At 41.7% G+C, this 19,760-nt stretch overlaps 1 protein-coding gene across 6 annotated transcripts in view; it reads right to left on the bottom strand.

Annotated features, from left to right (window-relative positions):
* Rai14 (retinoic acid induced 14) overlaps positions 1-19,760 on the bottom strand; it is a 126,163-nt gene that overhangs the window by 43,827 nt on the left and 62,576 nt on the right. For all 6 annotated transcript variants that reach the window (XM_090332075.1, XM_090332070.1, XM_090332072.1 and 3 more), the window contains one exon: positions 11,163-11,293. In XM_090332075.1, the coding sequence (XP_090188201.1) occupies positions 11,163-11,293 (131 nt within the window). The remainder of the gene's footprint in view (positions 1-11,162; positions 11,294-19,760) is intronic.

Raw genomic sequence — 19,760 nt, forward strand, 5'->3', positions numbered from 1 at the left:
AAGGTTCACCATTCTATTCTAAATCTACTGAATCAAAAGCCACAAGTGCAAGGATTCCCAGCTGACTTCACAGGCTCACAGAAGTGTGAGAGCTGCTGTTCTAAGCTGAGAACTGAGTTAAAAACACACATAATTTGTTTTTTGCCAAGGCACCCATTGTTTCAATGTTCTTTGAAAACATAATCCCCTTAGCCCTAAAAACAACAGTTCCACAAAAAAGGAATCCCCACTGTGTCATGTTTCCTTGGAATGGTAGATGTTTTAGCTTTGCTTGTCCATCTCAGCCAGAGCCCTTCCACAAAGATGCAACTTTAAAAGGCACAAACAGCCACAAGATTTACACCAAGTGACTTTGATCCTTTGATGCTGACTGCTATTTGGAACATTTCAGGCTTTTGTCATTTGGAAAGATCCCAAGGCTTCAGTGCCTCTGAGTTTTGCCTCTGCCTTACTTCTATTATTTCCCCACTAAAGAGAAAGTCAACTCACTGAGGTCACTCCCCTCCAACAGCTGCTGGGTGCAGCCTGTGGTCACTGCTGCATAATGGTGGCTGAGGTAACTTCAGTTCCGTCACTTCAAGCCACATGTAAGGTGATAAAATGACAAATTCTATCAATAATAGCAGCTAATTTTCCAAGGTACATTGCTGGAGTAGCTTATCTACTCAGAAGTCTTATGGAGGGTTAAGGGTTTCCCATTTTTACAGAGGAAGAAACTGAGGTACAGAGAAATTTATTAACTGGCTCAAAGTCCCAGAACAAACAAGCAGCAGATTTTTCCTAGGCTTTCATCATGTCTCTAGAGCTGGTCCTTCAGTGCTATGCTGAGAAATGGCAGTTTGCTCCATGTCTCTTCAAATAGAAATGCCATGGATTGTAACTCACTATTGGCTGTTGGCTCTTTACACAACACAGTTCAAACGAAAACCTGGTGGGAGCATTTGGCAAAAAGAAAACATAGGCTACTCAGAAGGGCAGATTGGGAATGCCAGCCTCAACTAATGGGGAATATAATCCCAGAGCGGAGGCAAACGAAGCCAGCAAGGAGGTTTCATTTCCTACAAAACCACTCAGCAAATTGGGCAAGCTTTCCTGAAATAAATACCCTGGAACAAGGCTGGAATGTTTCCCAAGACTCTTCTCCAGAAGAGGATTTGAATTGATGCTATTCAAAAGCCCATAAGTTGTGGCCCTGGAAAATTCTTTCTGTTTTCCAGAGTAATAGCAAACCAGTTTGTGTGCTTTCTCATTACCAGCTGTAATATACGGATATTTTCAGGACTACTTTCAGATGATTTTTAATTTTTTCAGACATATTCATTCATAGAAAACTACATTCAGAACAAACTCTTGTCTCCCCTTCACTAACCAGGTTCCTGGCTCCCAGAAGTCAGAAAAACGAAATATGCTATAAAGGGCTGTCAGTGCCTCTAACCAACCTTCACTCTCCAAATCAAGCTACTAACACAGTCATAAAACTCTACAGGCACTAGTCACACTCCAGAATCCCAGAGGGTAAGAGGTTCCAGAACCTTCCTGATAATGGTGATTCAACTACCCAGAGACATGAGGTAAAGAGGAGATATAAAAAAGATATAGAAGAGATATAAAAGATCAAGACTTGAACTCATTGCCATGATGGTAGTTTCTTGCAGTCTATGCATACCTCCCACATTCCAAAAGTACTTGGTTTTCCAGGAAGGAGTCACTGTGGTCAGGGAAAGACTAAGAAATAGTCCATGCCACAAAGGGACCTTTCTACAGCCCTTTGAGAGATTTAGTGTTTTCATTGCATAATAGGAGCTTCACAGCTAGACCGTCACTGCTAATTGTCACTTGATGCCTTTTGGAAGATGTTTTTCTAGAGATAAAAAAAAAGTAACTTTTTTTTAAAAAAACAAACATTTCTATATCTTTTGGGCTAGTGTTCAATTTTTCTTCCCAGCACAGTTTTGGGCTAGGTCCCTATATTAGTAGCACCTAGGAACCTGTTCAAAAAGCAAATTCTCAGGATTATGCTTAGATTCCAGGGTTGAAACTCGGCAAGCTTACAGTGACACATTCAATTTTAGGGCCAATGGCACAGCAGAAAAAACCCATTAGTCTTTAGTTTTGAGTAATCAATCCTTAGCTTTGATCTCAACTCTACCATCTCCTGGGCACTTCACAGTAAAGTCAGGAGGAGTACAGAGAAAAATAAAGTTAGGAGACACTGAAGATTAAAAAATAAAGAGACTAGAAGGAGAGAATACGTGTGTGATAACATACTGAAACCCACCAAAACTGCTTTTAAAAAAAGATCAAGGGAAGAGGAAATAATGATGGGATGAATTTGATGAAAGTACATTATATGTGTTATAAATATCATAAAGAAGCCTGTGGTTATATTAATTTATACAAGTAATTTTATTTTCAAAGGAAGGAATTTTGATAAGATTACAGTCTTCTCAGAAAGTCATTCATATTCACTACCCTTAGTTACTGATCTGATTTGTCTTATCAAAGAATTCTTTTTCAGTTCCAAAGTGCTAAGATTCTAATGCCACCTACCAATTGTTTTTTTGTGATCTTTAAGTAGTTCCTCAAATGGAAAACAATCCAGTATGTCAACTAATGAACACAATGCATCTTGATCAATGTCACCACATTTATTCTAACCTCTAAATTCCACTGAGCTCAAGAAAGAATGGGCCCACAGCAAATTTTCAGCAGGAAAATTCTAACACGTAGATTACAAGGCCTGGATTCTCATTTCAGATTAGAATCTAAGGGCGGGCGGGGTGGTGGTGGTGGTACAATCCAGCCTAATAGCTTCTAGTAATAAAAAGCCATGAAAAAAAACTAAATTCCAATCTGTAGTGGGTGTTAACCCAAATGGCCCAGGGAGAAATCCACTGGCAAGGAAGTTTTGTTGCTAACTGGTTTTCAATGATTTGCCAACCAGTTACAATACTAGCTCTAATGATAGCTTCTGGCAGAATCTATGAGGCAGACAGTGTGTAGCATTTGTCACCTTCCTTGCTAAATAGAAAAAAAAGTGAGTGACTAAGTGGTATGAAAAAGTAAAGGCTACAGGATGTAGGAGAGATAATTTGTATTAACTCCTAAACCTTTGCAAACTGAAATTTACCCCAGGGTGAGTGAGAGCATCTGATACTGTGGTGGTTAATCTTGACTTGAAAGAAAGCCTAGAAGATTGTGAAATCACCTAGGGTATGTTTGACCTAAGAAAGGTTTACTATTGATGGATTCAAAATTTGAACCGACTATGGAAAGGTAGGCCATAGAGGAACTGGGTCACTGAGGGGATATGTGCTTAAGAAGAGATCTATCTTGGCCTGATCCTTTCGCATTACTGCTTTCTATTTGCCATGAGGTGAACAGTCTCCTCCTCCATAGTATCCTGCCTAAGCATATGACGCCAAGCAACTAAGAAGTGAACACTCTTGAAATTACAGCAAGTTGTTGCTGTCAGGTACTTAATTACAACCACATGCAAGAAACTAACACAGATGAAAAATACAGTAAAGAAAGTGACAGGGTCTTTAAACTATAGAGTGAATAAATGAACAATACTGGTGAACATACCCTGCCCACTACCAAGAGAACAAGTCTTGTCCTTGCAAGGGAGTGGTATTGAGGACTAAACACAAGGCCTTGCTAGGCAAGTGTTCTACCATCTGAACCATCCACCATAGAAACAATCCCTTTCTTACTAGTTAGGAAAGGTTGACCTCTAATCCTGGTTGTTTGTTATCAGAGACCCGACAGGCCCCATAAGTAACCAACACTCAACAGATCCTAGGTGATTTCTGAATGGCAGAGACAAAAGAGAATTATTATTTTTTAAGCAAAGGCTTCATGAAAGAGGGGGTCTAGTGGAGACGAATGATACGCAAAATGCTGCAATAGGTGGCAGTGTCATTTTAGAAGGCAGGCACTGAGGCTAGGACGCAGTTTGAAAAGGACAGACATGTGCCAGTGACCAAACTGGTCTTGACCCTTGAACTGCCTGGTGGCTGCTTGGCGTGAGAACCTCCTGCTCCAACATGCCCTAATAAGTGTGAGTGACTTAGGGCAGGTCATTGACTGTGTGCTCTTGAGAACCATCCCCATCCTCCTCTGCACGCCTCAACCACAGCCCATTCCCAGGCTCTCCTGACCTCTGTGTTGGGGGCAGGTCCGGCTGAGAAGGCACTGCCAGACAGCCAGGGGGAGGGGCAGAATCCGAGAGCTTTGACCCTGGGCAACAGCTAACCGCTGGAGTGCTTAAAATTCTTCATTCTCGATATACTTAACTCAACTTAGAAAACAGCTTTCAATGAAAAATTCCTAAGCTCCCACTAGTATTTTAATAGCTTCCAAATCCACACTCAACAGCTTTCACTGTGGTTCTATGTCTTTGTTCTACAGCACAATTCTGCAACAAGTCCCTTTGGAAAAATCTCAGGAATTATATGACTACTTCAACACAAGTGAGGCCACCTTTCACTTAAATGGTTTTATTCAAAAGAATTATGTGTGTAGTACATATATACATGCAACTCAGTGTGTGTATGTATGTGTACATGCACATGTGTGCGTGGACATGCATGTGGGTACAATAGAAAAACATTTCCCATTGGCCTCTCTGGTCTTTAGCTGTCCTGATGTAGCACTTGCTGGGAAGCCTAGATTAGGGAATCTGGCTGCAGAGTGTCCTGTTTGATGGTTCTTCTATTAGACTGATCATTCAAATTACCTAGGGTATTCTAATAACTCTTCTGCCCAGACTGAATTGCACACCAAAACAACCTAACTCACTCAAGATGGAAGCCAGCATAAGTTCACAATCCATGACCTAAGTCAAGTGAGCCTTGACTACAATATGCTCTTAAAGAAGAGAAAAGAACAATGGTCATGGTGTCTCTGTTTTTTTCCAATGTGGCCTTGTTGGGGCCTAGCCTCCATCCCTGAAGCCTGATTCTGGCTCAGCTGCAATTAAAGGGCTTTGTCTAGGCATTCGGTCCTTTGCATACCTCTCTTAAGGCATCTCTGTGTACGTGACTCGATTGAACCCCCTGCAGTTTCGCGGGTATCCCAGCAGCTCAAGTCTCGCGCGCTTTCCTGTACCTGTCCTGCCCAGTACCTGAAAGCCCCACCCAGACCCTTAGTGGTAGCACAGAGGCCCTCTTCCTATTGGCTAGCTTCCCAGTGCCCACCTTCTCCTACCCTAACAGTATATAACTAATTGTCTAACGCAATAAAGGAGGAGAGCATCAGAGAGCATCAGAGAACGAGAGATCAGCAGAGAGATCTGATGCGCTTTCATGGTTAACACTGCTTCTGACTCAGCGTGGTTTTTTCTTTCCCGGTGATTGGGGGAGGGCTGGGTCTTCGACACTTACCATCTCGCTAGGCTCCCGGGGGACTACAGGCTGGCCCTGTGTGTTCCTCCCCGTTCCCGTGTTGCTGCCCCGGAGAGGAGAGGAGCAACATGGCCTGACCTTGTTCATGCTATCACCATACCTGCACTATCCTCTCCCCGCAATACACACCCAGATCCCACTGATCTGTTCAAGGCCTCTTGTGTCATACACTAGGAAGGAAACATTTCTGACTTACTCCAGTGGTTTCCTCTCTCTCACTGTCCTGCAGCCCTCAAGGATGACCTTTGACAGGTTAGCACTTAGTATTCATCAGCATTTCCAATAGCCTTGTCTTCCTACCTGAGTCTTTGGAGGATGACCATATTTTCTCATCTGCTGAACATTCTGGACTAAAGGAATGCCCATCAATTAGATTCATAAAACACAAACCTTGCAATATAATCTTCAGAAGTATATGTGGGACCAGGAGTGTGGCCTAGAGGTAGTGTGCTCACCTAGCATGCACTAAGCCCTGGGTTTGATTCCTTGGTACCACTAGCCAGAAGTGGCGCTGTGGCTCAAGTGGCAGAAGTGTCAGAGGACAGTGCCCAGGACAGAAGAAGGAGGAGGAGGAGGAGAAGGAAGAGAAGGAGGAAGGATGAGGAGGAGGAGAAGGAGGAAGGAGGAGGAGAAGGAGAAGAAGAAAGAAGAAAGAAGAAGGAGGAGGAGGAAGAGGAGGAGGAGGAGGAGGAGGAAAGTATATGTGAAGCCAGGAACTGGAGGGTCTCACACATATCCTCAGTTCTTCAGAAGGCTGATAACTAAGAATCACAATTTGAAGCCAGGGCAGGCAGGAAAATCTGTGAGACTCCTCTCCAGTTAATCAGTGAAAAGTCAGAAACAGAGGTGTATCTCAAGTGGTAATGTCAGCCTTGAGCAAAATAAAGTTAGGGGACAGTGCCCAGGCCCCAAGTTTAAGCCCTAGTATTGGCACACACAAAAAGAAAGTCTATGTGACCTCAAGTGGAATAGGCTTCACTTATCACTGTAAGTATCAATGGAATCTCTTGGGGATTTGGGGACATAAAACTATACTGGCACATGTCACAATCCCTGCCTCTGCTTCTAGGACAATTTTATTCCTTAAGACTACCTAAAGACGTGAGTACCTGGGTATTATCTAAGGAAAGGTAAGGGTGATGTTGCGGGAAGGAATGCACACTGTAGCTATATATACTGGATGTGAGGGTTTCAGGTGAATTAATGTGGCAGCTGTTTGTGGGAAATATTAGAGATAACTGATCAGGCAATATGATTTGATTTCTAAGACGAAACTACTAGAAAAAAATAGCAAACACATGCCTATTAAAAAAAAAAGTATGACAAGCTATGAGCTGAAGAAGCACCTTATTGTACTGATTTACAGAGTTCAGAGGCTACCACCTCTTTTTCTCTTTAAATATAAATTCCACAGTCATCTAAAAGTACTTTCACACGCCCAAAAGATAAAATCTCTGAAAAAAAAATCTACATGAATATACACATACATGCCACAGTCTTTCTCACACAAGCAAACACACACACACACACACACACACACACACACACACACACACACACACCCCTGGTGAGTATTTGTTCAAATACTACAGTCCTAACAGTGATTTTATTTAGTCTGGTTGTTCTTAAAACAAACACACATAACTTTAATTAAAGGCACATCCAACATAAGGGAAACCATCTTGAAACAATTAGAGTCTCCTACAGTAAAAGGTTTCAGGGCACTGACATCCTCCCACTTCCTCAAATCCCCTAAGGAAAGAGAACAGATGGGGCAGCAGCAAGCCAAGCCTGACTCCATAAACACAGCCTGGAGCTATAACTCTCTGCCCTGCTCTATTTTCTTCTCCTCCAACCAAGACACCACCCTTTTTTTGGGTCTTCCCTAAATGAATTCCAGTCAGTTGACTGCTTTTATTTTATTTTTTTTTTAACTCGACTCTTTGATCAGTCTTAGAGGGAGAAAATTTCTGACATGGTTTCCTATCTTTCCATGGCAGGAAATACTCTAGGAAGAAACTGAGAAGGAATTACCAAATCACCCATCTGGTCATGAACTTTGGCTTTGGAGGTTTCTGGAGCCACTATAGGCTTGGGAATTTCTGGGCTATCTAGTTTCCCTCATAATACAGACTGTCTAGCGAAGCTGTCCTAAAAGCTGGAGGACAAACTGTGACAACAAATTGTTAGTTTATCTCTAGGAAATTTATTTATGAGCTTTGATCAGTCAAAATATACTGTTTCCCCCCATTAAGACTCACATTGAAAAGTCACTTCTACAAATACCAACAGTAGATAAAACCAACACAATACTAGTAGGATTCTTGCCGATAGGGAGCATACTCTGTTGTATGAGTTCAAATCCTTTAGAAAACAAAGGCTTTTAACTAACATTACAGTTCTTTTAGTACTGTAAAATGCAACTAGACAATGAAACTGGACAAATGCGTCGTCACTCTTGTCTGAGAGGCTGTAGGAACAGGCAGCCCACCTTCAGAAGGCCTGTGGGCAAGAACCCTACATAAGGCAAGGCCAGAAGGAATAACTTGGAATGCCAGAATCAGGACAATACTTACAGGCAACTGTAGATTCCAATATCAAATTACAACATGGGTTATCACAAAAGCTCTTTTAAAAGAAAAAGTCTGGGGGCTGGGAGTTTGGCCTAGTGGTAGAGTGCTTGCCTAGCATGCATGAAGACCCGGGTTCGATTCCTCGGTACCACATACATAGAAAAAAGCTGGAAGTGGTGCTGAGGCTCAAGTGGTAGAGTGCTAAGCCTTGAGAAAGTCCAAGGACAGTGCTCAGGCCCTGAGCCCAAGCCCAGGACTGGCAAAAAAAAAGTCTGGAGTCTTTTGCTGATGAGTAAAACTCTAAAGAACAGCAAAAAAAATGAGGCTAAACACTGTAGGGATCTGTCATAAGGAAATGTGACCAAGCCTTTCAGAATAAGAAGGTACAAAGCATCTCTCACACATTGACACATAAATGCTACCCTTGAAAACTCCACAGGACTGGCCTAACCAAGAGCTGCAGCACAGGTGTCTCAAGGACAGCTTCAGTCAGTCACAGTTGGAGAGCTTTCCCTAGGATGTGACTCGTTACATGTAACCAAACCAAACACACCTAGAAAGAACAAGAGCAACAGAGAGGTTTCTACAGCTTAGGCAAGGTCAAGTTGTGCACTCAGGCAGGGATGTAGAGAGAATAAACCTCAGTCCAGAAGTGGAGACTTAGGAAAGCCAGATGGCTGAGGCCAAGGGATCAACACCGCAATAACATCCTGTATTTCACATGATTATATGATACCAAAGGGACGAGGAGGTGGTTTCCAACCTCAAAGTCCCATTTCATTCTGAATATACCAGTCATAGACTTGAATGGAAATATGAAGCCAGATAAGACTGAATTCTCACATTCTGGTGCCTTTAAAATTAAATTCTTACAGTCACTAGTTAAGAACTTTAGTCCTCAAAAGGAATACTCTAAGCACAAAAATGAAGTGTTGACAGATGATTACTTATGAACAAAAAATCCTACGCTGAAAAAATAATTACTCCCTCCCTTCCTTTCTTTATGAGTTCTCCTAAATCTCCACATGTGTCATCTAATGCGAAATAGCTGACTTGCAAATACAGGGGCAGAGGTGTGAAAGCTATTTCCAGAGTTTACTCAGGAACAGCTGTGTTACATGGATCCTGGTTTTAGCAGAAAAACGGAAGTGGTCATCACTACACAATGGCCACATACATTTCCATTACTACTACTACTGAAAAAAAAAAAGCACAGAATGAATACTAACATGGAGGATCTCTGAAAATATAACTGAAAGCAACCAGAGACAAATACCATATATTATATGATTCTCACTTAGATAAAATATTCAGAATAGACAAACTCACAAAGACAACCATCACATGAGTAGTTGCCAGGGAAAGTACAGGGAAAGGAAGAAGCAGTTGCTTAATAGGTACTGGATTTTATTTCAATGGTGCTGAAATAAAATCAGCCAGGGATGGTGGCTGAACTACAGTGTGAATGTACTTGCTGTCTCTAAAGTGGTAGCCTTTCAATCATTAAAATGCTAAATACTTATGTTACCTGTATTTTACCACAATAAAAGAACCATAGTTGTGGCTAAGCTACTAATATAAGTTCTCTATCTTTCCAGTGAGTAGTATTGCAGACAAAACGGATAAACACTTATCTTTTCTTTCTCTGGGGTGAGTATAAGAATTTATCTTCTACAGACACCTACAAAGTTGCACAAGAGGGGATATATATATGTATATATATATATATATATATATATATATATACATACACACACACACACACACACACACACACATACAGTTCTAGAAGGTAGTACAGTGGTGTACAAGGCAGGTCCAAAGGCACATCTAGGAATTTCAGAAATGCTGATTCATGATTAAGATTGCCAGTACATCACCTCATGCATAACAACCATGGGTATCACCTCTTCTTGAAGTAAAAGATCCCTGTAGCAAGAATCACTAACTAGTCTGGGATGAAGAGGGAAGAGAACTGGGTTAATAAAGGGCCTACTGTGAACTGAAAACTGCAAGCTCTTTCCATATAGTACCTACACGTGTGGGCTACCTATATCTTTTCAGACTTCCTATGGTCCCTAGCAAGAGCACACAATCTCAGAGGAGCAGATCAGGGGCTTTCCTTACTTTACTTAAATTTAAGGTAAGCAAAAATGTAAGGGTCAGATAAGCATTCTGGACTTTGTGTACTTTATGGTCTCTGTTGTAACAGGTTAATTCTGCCTCTGTAGCTCAGGAGCAAACACAACTTCCCATGGTTAAATAACAGGTAGCAAGCAGGTCAGTCTACCAACTCCTACTTAAGAATCTAAAAAGATTCCCAGAAGTCTTAGCCCTCCAGTCATTCACAATCGGAACCTGCCAATAGCCTACATACAAGACTTCCTCTCTTCCCACACTTCCTAGATCCCTAGAGAATAAAACTAGTGGCATTCAAATACCTTGTCTCATATATGAATATCCTGTTTCTAGGAGTATCCAACCCATGTCAATGCTCTTCTATGCTGTAGCAACTAAATATCATCTCATTTTTACACTGAAAAAAGTGAGGTTCAACAATCACATGATTCATAATAATAAATATTATAAAGAAGGACAAACAGGACCTATAAGAAGTTGATCTACTTTCAAAGTCCCTGATCTCTTTACAATACTACCAGGGTAAGGATGAATATAAACATCTAGGTACATGCAGGTAGACATACACACACATTCACATACCTCAATTTTAATTTATAATGAACAAGAGAAATGGCAAACCATGAAATAAATTACAGTACTCATGGAATTACCTATCTATGCTAAGAGAGGTTATAAAACTATATAATCCAACTATAAAGCTTGAAGGTCATGGAAAAATTATTCTTCTCTTTTATACTGGTTCTTATATAAGATAGATTTCATTTTCTACCTACCACCTGGCTGTAGTTTGGTGGTATTTGTTCTTTGCTAAAGTGTGGGTATATTTGGGAACAACGACAGCCACTTGGGAATACTAAGTAATGTGGAACTACTGACAGAGACCGAAATCAGATTAAGCACTTTCACACATAGTTGAGCATGGGAGTGGGAGGGGGCGTGACAGTAGTTTCACAAAGACCTCATAAAACACTCCACTTGAATCCTAAGGATGCTAGAGAACGCTCTGAGAGTGGATGTGGCAATCAAGGGTCCTGCTTACGCGGTCTTGCCCTCGCTATCGTGCTTGGTGGCGTTGGCTCCCTTCTTGCCCAGCAGTGAGGCCACCTTCTCCACATCTCCATTTTCCACGGCCTGCAGCAGGCGGTCATCATTCTTGTTCCATTCATTGGTCTGTGAAGCAAAGGAGAGAGGCAGAGGTGGTGAGCAAAGTCAGCGAAGGCCACACTGCAGACTCTGTTCTCCCACCTGAAATCAAAACCTGACCCAAAAAGGAAACTTTAAACAATACCTTCTCTTCTTTACCCTAAGGACACTCCCCCCAAAACACAGTTCAATAAAATGTTGGCTGTAATCAAATTCTGAATAAAGTTGCTCCCTTCAACCATCCTTGGAAAGGTAGATTGATCTGGGAGGCAGTTTACACATTAGCTAATTTCTAGCTAGAGTTGACAGATGGCACCTAGGAATGCTGACCTTTGACCCAATCTACAGCTCACTCAAGTGCACTGGGTTACAGCTTCCAACTGGCCAATAGTTCAAGGTTATCTGAGAGTTAAAATACACAAAATTCTTCATTGGCTTTTTATGGCTGCACTTCTTGCTCTGCTTATTAGACCCTGATTTCTTGAGCCGAAGGGTGATTTTAAATAGTTGTTACTAAATCAGCAAAATACCACCAGAAACAACTTTTTTTGAGCAAACCATTAGGCACTGAATAGCTTTGGGGGAAACCTCAGCTACCATCAGTCCCAAACCCCCAAATTATTTTGCAAACCACAGCAACAGTAAACTTGCACGTGCATGAAAACGAGTTTAGTTTTAGAAAGGAAATGGGTTATCTCCCTGTTAAGGGTAAATGAGCCCAGCATACATGGCTAAGACGTTTTCAATATTAAGGTAATACTGAAAGTTTTAGAGCAGAGGAATGAGAGAGGATAGCAGGACTGGAAGGTACATAAAGCATCTAAGATCAAGGAGGTGAGAGAGGAGGGAGAAGATTATTCTGGGCACATCCAAGCTCCTGGGGGAGATAGCGGGGGGGGGGGGGCTGAAGGCCCAATCCGACCCCCAGGTCTTCTCTACAACAGGCCCAAGTTAATCCCTGCTCCTTCAGCTGTGGACTCAACTACACTGAGCAAGACAGCTCCTCCTCCCCACAGCTTTCAATAGACAGATCGTATAATCAGGAGCCTGAGCTATTTCATTTTTGACACTTCATCATGGAACACCACACGGAAGTAGAAAGAAGGAATACTAAAGACTAAACAGCCAAGAAGTGGTAATATTGGAAAGTTATTCTCTTCTCATGCCCTGAGAAGTGTTCCCAATCTTTGTGCTGTTGCCCCAGAAGACCCACTAGAGCTTATCTCTTTCAGAACACAGGTGGGTCCACCAGATACCCCAGCTCCCTCCTGTCCTCACCTACATTCAGGACCATAAAGTCACAGACCATGGATAAACACAGAAGATAAGCTCAGAACTACATCTCTGAGACTCTTAAGACTGACTTCTCGCGTTTCTCAGGCGGTACGGCAATTCCTTCAATATAAAAGACAGCTTCTTTTCCCTCCCTCCTTTTCCCTTTCCATATAATCTGGCTTAAAACTTCAATACTGCATTTACTACATGTGGGTAACCAAGCACTGGAAATGTGACCAGTGAGAGCCTAATTCTTAACTTTAAATTGTCATGCACCACTTGTTGTTGCCACCATACAGAAGAGTACAGGTCTTCATATTTTTATCAAAGTGTGAGTCTACCCACACTCAAAACACTGAGCGTTATCTCATTACAACATCAGCCTCCTAGAAGAGAGCACAGAAACCTAGCATTGGTTAGTATACTATACTAAGACACAGACTGTAGCAGATTCCCCCACACGGCAGTTCATAAAGAAGGAAGCAGAAAAGGTTTATTGAAGTTCATAAAGGGTCAATAATCACTACTTCTATTATTCTAAAAAAACAAAATGAAACCACTGTCTTTTAAAATCCTTTCTAATCTAAAGTGAAGAGCTTAACATAGGATTGGGAAGATCAAAAGAATGTTAAATCTTAGTCGACAAGACCAAAAGCACTGAAGCAAAATAAAGGCCAAAAGAAAGGATTTTCCTTTTCAGTGCTGCTATGGCACTCCACCCTTAAGAGGAAAATCTGATGACAGGAATTCCCCAAATCAATTCCACATGGACCCTTTGGGAGTTCAAGTCTCTACAGGACAAGGCAGGAAAGAACCCCCTACACTCTCTTAGGAAGGGAAGACCAGTGATACATTGCTTTCAAGTCGGAAACACTCCCTGATATAGACTCTCCTGTGTGAGTAGGCCAGAAATGCTTTCCTCTTTGAACAGAAGCAGTAATGTGGATTCTTGCACCAAATATTGAATAAAGAATTACAATAGCATTCAGTCTGCAGATGAGGCTCACAGTGAATTAGCAGCAAGAAATACAAAATGGATGCTTCCATACCGTGGAGGCCTGAGACTAAGCAGAAGACAGAGCCATACAGAGCAAGCTAGGAACAGAAGAACAGAAAGCCTAATTCTACTTTCCTCCTCTGAGTTTGCTTATGGACAGATAGATATACCCCCCTTCATTGTCCTCTGCAACTACCGTGCTATATTCCACACCTCAAACCCCACCACCAGTCACAATAGGAGACGAGCATGTTAAAGAGTACCCTAGGTGTCTTGCTCTTGGGGATCCAAAATTGCTCTCTTCACCCCCATCCTTCTACAGGAAGTGTCAACTTGAAAGCAAGCATCAGAATCAATCTCACAAAGTCATCTTGGGAGCCAGGGCTGTGGCTAAAGAGCACATTCTGAGTGAGTGTGAGGCCCTAAGTTCAATGCTCTGTACTGCAGAAATACATACATACATACACACACACACACACACACACACACACACACACACACACACACACATAATGGACACAGTTCAGTATGTATTAGGTAGGATTGGTTAAACAAGGAAACGAAGTAAGAAATTTTGCTCCTACCGTGTAAATTAACTCATTCATTCTCCAGAATCCAGACTCTATCTGGATATAACCAGCAAAAAGCAAGGCCAGATGTATGGCTCAAGTGATAGAACACCAGCTGAGCAAGCTCTCTGCCCTGAGTTCAAATCCTAGTAAATGAATGACTAACCACTATTGCAGTGACAAGTTCATCACTCAACACTACCTGTATAAATCCTAGTTCTATGGGAAAGGTCCCACACTGATCACCTTAAGGGTTTTCAATCTATTTCTAGAGTAATCTAACATACTTAAAGGTGAAAGACAAGGAAAAAAAAGAAAGAAAAAACCAACATATCCATCACATTAGTGAGGTAAAATGTTTTGTGAAAATTCTCTTCATATGTATGTGTATTCTAGGCAGTGATAAACTATTTCTTACTGACAATCAGAGTAACAAAACAATTAATAAAACCAAACACGAAAGTCACTGGAAGTCACTGCTTTTGGATGGATGCTCCGGCACCGGCGACACAAAGGTTAACTTGTTAAGGCTTATTAAGCCCTGTAGGCTCTCTCCCCTCCTCCCTATGACCTCTCCCTGCTTCTCTGCTCCACAAGCTCCCCAAGGTCCACCTACTTAGCTCCACTCAAGCCCGCAGTCTAGACCTGGTGAAATATTGCATCCTGGTTTGCTCTGGGTTGGGTTTGTTCACTGTGTCTGCTGTCTTCAACTCCCTGAAGGCAATAACAACAGCTTTTCTTTCTAAATCCCCGGTGCCTAAAAAATATTCAGTATTTGCTGTTGGTTTTAGCAAGAGGTATTTCCTCCAGATTAACATGAATTTCTATTTGAATTAGCAAGTATTTGCACTTTCTTTGATAAAATGCTTCTCTTGCAAATTATTAAATCTTGTTTCATATTTTTTTTTCAATTTTTATAGGCTAAATAAACCCAACTCCCTTAGCTTTTTCACAAGGGGCCAATTTTCCAAGATTTTAATCTTGTGTATACTTTCTCCAAATCTCTTCATATTAAGGAGCCAACTCTCATAAATTCAATCAGGATGAATGCTAGTGTCTTCTGGTCATGAAAACCACCTGGGGTGCTGGCTAAGTCTGCACACACAGCCAAGCTAATCAGAGAATTTACTGAGCAGATTTTTTTCCTTTACAAGGAAAAAACGGTAAGAAAAGGAGTGAGCAAAGAGAAAAATTCTTCACTTTTCCTTGCAGAAGTAGGCATGTTCTCTCACACCAAAGCTTGGTAAATATTAGGTTTTCCCTAATGTGTTGACAATGCAAGCTATGTAGAAGAGACCTAAGAATGTGCGCAACAACATTGCTTCTAAAAGACGAAAAAATAAAGGACACAAGTATCCACTAAGAGAAGATGGGTAAGGAGATTATAAGATAGTCAAACAATGAACTATCACACGGTAATGAAAATGTTGCAGCTAGCTAGATACTCAAAATAATAGTGTTAAAAAAGCAAGAAACACACACACACACACACACACACACACACACACACACACACACGAGATATTGGTCAATTCAAGCTGACACCAGCTCAGGTATATTTGAATGGTTGTATATTCCTGTTATGTTCACTATAAAAACAACATACTACCAAACTGTAGTTCTTTAGAAGTCTTACAAACCTGCATGGAAAATCTGATAAAGCCATGGACTAGTCTGAAAATAACGTACAGACACAAAAACCTTGCCTACAAGGCCCTCTGATTCAAATATGTAGCCCTGGCCCACCCACCCTAAGTCCTGATATAGAAGAAGTACTTCAAACTCAAAAGTTCACGTTCTCTTTGCACCTTCTCATTGCCTCTTCTACAAGGCCTTGAAAATTCCACCACAGTACCTGGGTCTCCATGTCTTTATGTATAAAATGGAAGATGAAAATCAGATGCAATGTCGACATTAGCCTTGCTAATATTAGATATCCCCCAAATGGTAATGATTTTTACTGAGCTAACCGAGCTGCACTCTTTCTAATACTCTGTGACTTATTGTTTCCTTTTTCGTTTTCTTAAACAGTACCAAGGACTGAACTCAGATCCTCAAGTGCTCTACTTAGCTGTTTTTCATTTGTTTTTCAGCAGGATCTCATTCTTACTTTGCCAACTGTCACAGCACTGAGATCTCCCTACCTCCACCTTCCAAGTAGCTGCTACTACACACATGTCCAGTTTATTTCTCAGATTAGGGTCTTGCTTTTACCTGGGCTGGCCTTGAACTTTGATCCTTCTGATTCTACCTCCAGAGTAGCTCGGATTTACAGGCATGATCCCACCACGTCTGGCCTTCTATGAATCTTTTAACATCTACAGTTTCCATCTGCTTTTAACATCTACAGTCTGACAATCCATTTACTGATGTTGAAGTAGGTAACACCTTAATGCAAACTTTCTACTATGTTCCTTAAAAAGGGCCCTAGAGAAACCCTCACAGACAGGAGACGAGTTTATTGAATGTGGCTCATTTTTCTAAGAGACTGTTTAAACAGACACTATTTCAACAGAGCACGAGGCCACATTTTCAAGTTCAGGAAGCCATATGTTACGCTCCAGAGACATGTGTAATGCGTCGGCTATGAAGGACTGCATGTGGGAAAGGCAGACCTTACCCTCAGTGTGGGTTCCTGACATTCTTGCTAATATATCACAAATGAGATTTTCAATGGTGGACCAGTAAGTTTCCTATTCTTCAAATCATTTCCAAATGACAACCACTTATTTAAAGAGTTTTCCATGAAGCTTGGCCTTTTGAAAGTCTTGTGTGCCTCTCATCCAGGGAAGTAAAACCCATGTCAACTGTGTGATGAATGCTAGGCTTCTGGCCACTGGCAAAGTCTATGCCTGGCCAGACATGGCACGGATCTTATTTTGACTTAATCACAGAAAATGGAAAAGCCAGTGAAAACACAGTGGTTATAGAAATCTAGCTAATGGATAGACTTGAGTTTTAAAATTTTAGCCCAAAGTGATCCAGTGGCACAGATTGAAGGAGGTAGAGAAGGGGTTTCTTTGTTTTTTCTCAGGGAAGATGCTAAAGGCAGAGCCCTCACAAAAACAGCTCCTGTCCCGTGCGTCTGCTGGAGCAACCACTGGGGAAAATTGATTTGCAAGATTTCGGAGAGGTCACATTTCTTCCCCCAGTTTATGGAGTGTAGATTGTTTTGCCAATATCATTCAGCAAGGCCAAGGTGAGAGGAAAAGTAAGTAGTGTTTTCACTGGTAAGGTTTCAAACTTATACTGTTCAGAAATGCGCACACACACACACACACACACACACACACACAAACTTCAACTTTTAATAAACAGAAGATAAGAAACAAGTAAGCGTCATGTCCATACCAAAGTTTCTTGTGCTGATTATTGTCGTTAACACTTATTAATTAATATCTGTGTACCACAGAGCAAAGGATTTTGTGTATATTATGCAGATAAGTGAGACCAAACACTATCATGCATTCATTCAAAAAAGCTTAGTTCCTTGCACATGACTGACATAGAGCCTTTTCCAAATTTTCCACACACTTGTGGACATAAAATGCCACATTGCCAGAAATGTGCCAACAGAAGAAAATAGCCATATGTTGAGTCTAATGCCTATATTCTGAGCTACTCAAGAGAATGAGATCTGAATACTGCTGTTCAAATCTAGTCCAGGCAGGAAAGTCCACAGGACTCATTAACTCCAACTAACCAGATTAAAAATATCAAGCAAGATCAAGAGTCTCTGAGTTCAAACCCTAGTAATGGCACAGAAGAAAGGAGAGGGAGGGTAAGAGAATGTTAGAAGCAGAGTCACCAAGAGTGAGTGAAACCTTACAGGGCATGGAGGGGGAGAGGCCTTAAATGAATCATGACCTACTAGACTAGACTTCTGTAATGGGCAACACTTGGGTTAACAGACAGATGACAAGGGCAAGGAAGGCAAGATGCATTTAGAAGACAATGTGATTAGCAACTGAGTCGAAGTGAAGCCTTACAAGACTATTTTCTGTTCTCAGAAAACTCCCAGTAACTCACAACATAAACATTCAACCCTCCCTCCAAGTTTCAGCAAGCCTAGCAGCTTTCCACAGAGTCTACCTGAAATAAGTTTTCCCTTTCTGTATATTTTAATCTTATTCACACCCTCTCTGATATTTACCCTGATATCCATCAGCTTTCTTTTTTGATCCATGTCAGTACTTCCTGTCTCTTCCACACATAAATGCCGGATGCTGTGTTGTGCACATACATCTGCATGCCAATCAGGCAGGTGTACAAGCCCACTGACTGCATCACAGCACCCCTACCTTTGTTCTCTGTGCCTGGCCTCGCTAACCCGCGCGACAGCAGCTCTCCTTGCTATGCTCTCCCAGCACAGCACTTGGCACAGCTGTAATTAGATGGCTTTTCTAATATTTCTGTAAAGTCTGTTGGCTCCCAGCAGATGGCAGCTACAAGACCTGGCCAGTGGCCAGCATCTGGTCATTACCACCAAACCCTAGGGTCCTCCCCCAGCCCTCCACAACAGCCTGCCAGATGGCAGGGGTTGTAGTTGGAGCTGCTCATTAAGTAGCTTTGTTCTTTCTTCCTTCTGCCTTGGAAAGTCACTACTGATGAGCCCCTTCGTCACCAACTTTTGATGCAAGCTACTTAATCCTCCATAATCCTACTACCTTGTTTTCTCTACAATACCCAGTGTTATTAGAATGGTGAGTTTGAGCGCCATGCCACAGAGGTAGAAATCTTATTAGGGCAGGGTTAAGTCTAGGAATAGGTCTAGCCAATTTTATCCTTCAGAGATGTTCCAAGCAATTCAATTGGTTTCAATCAACTCATTTTGTTTACACATTCATCTAGGGGAGGGGATTGTGAGGAGAGACTATGAGAATTTGTGGTACTGTGTTACACCTGGTCTTGGGGATACAAAGATGGATATGAAAAACTCTGAGCCCTCAAGAAGCTTCAAAGGATTTCCAGGACAGAATCACCCCCAAATTAACTACTTTCACTGTACACTATCAGGATAGCATTATTATTATTTAAAACTAAACTGTATGGTATAGGTCGTTATAGATAGCCCATTTTATAGATGATAAAGTCGAGACATAAAGAGATTAAAGAGCATATATAAAGTTACTCTACTCACAGTATATTTGTTTTTCTAAAGGGACAGTACAACAGTTTAATGGAAGGGAAAATGAAAGACGGATCCTCTGGATGAAAAGGACAAGCACATTTACGGAATGAGTCAAGCAATCAGTGGAGACACAGAACGGGAGGGGCTGTGTGTGAGTAACTAATATGAAGGGCCAGGAAGGAGTGCCCTGGGGTCATCACTGGCATGGCCTGATCTTTGTACGTCGGAGTCACACTCAGTGATGCTGGGTGGAGAAGCCAGGGAGAGTTTTGTGTTTCTGACATTTGCTTGGGAAAGTGGGAGGGAGGCAAATTAAACAAGGTCAGTATGGGTAGACCCCTGACTAACAGTGACATTCCCAATGACCCCTGGGGCAAATGAGGGAAAGGGTTTTCAGGAGGTCTTGAAGGTCCAGTGGGGGACCAAGAATGATAAGTAATGGGTGTGGACAGGTCCAGGGCTAAGTCCTGTAGATCAGAGGATGTAGATATAGGATGGGTCATATCTAAAAAACATTACATT

The sequence above is a fragment of the Megascapheus bottae genome, chromosome 4 (genome assembly GCF_031878675.1).
Source record: "Megascapheus bottae isolate mThoBot1 chromosome 4, mThoBot2.hap1, whole genome shotgun sequence".
Classification (NCBI taxonomy): Eukaryota; Metazoa; Chordata; class Mammalia; order Rodentia; family Geomyidae; genus Megascapheus; species Megascapheus bottae.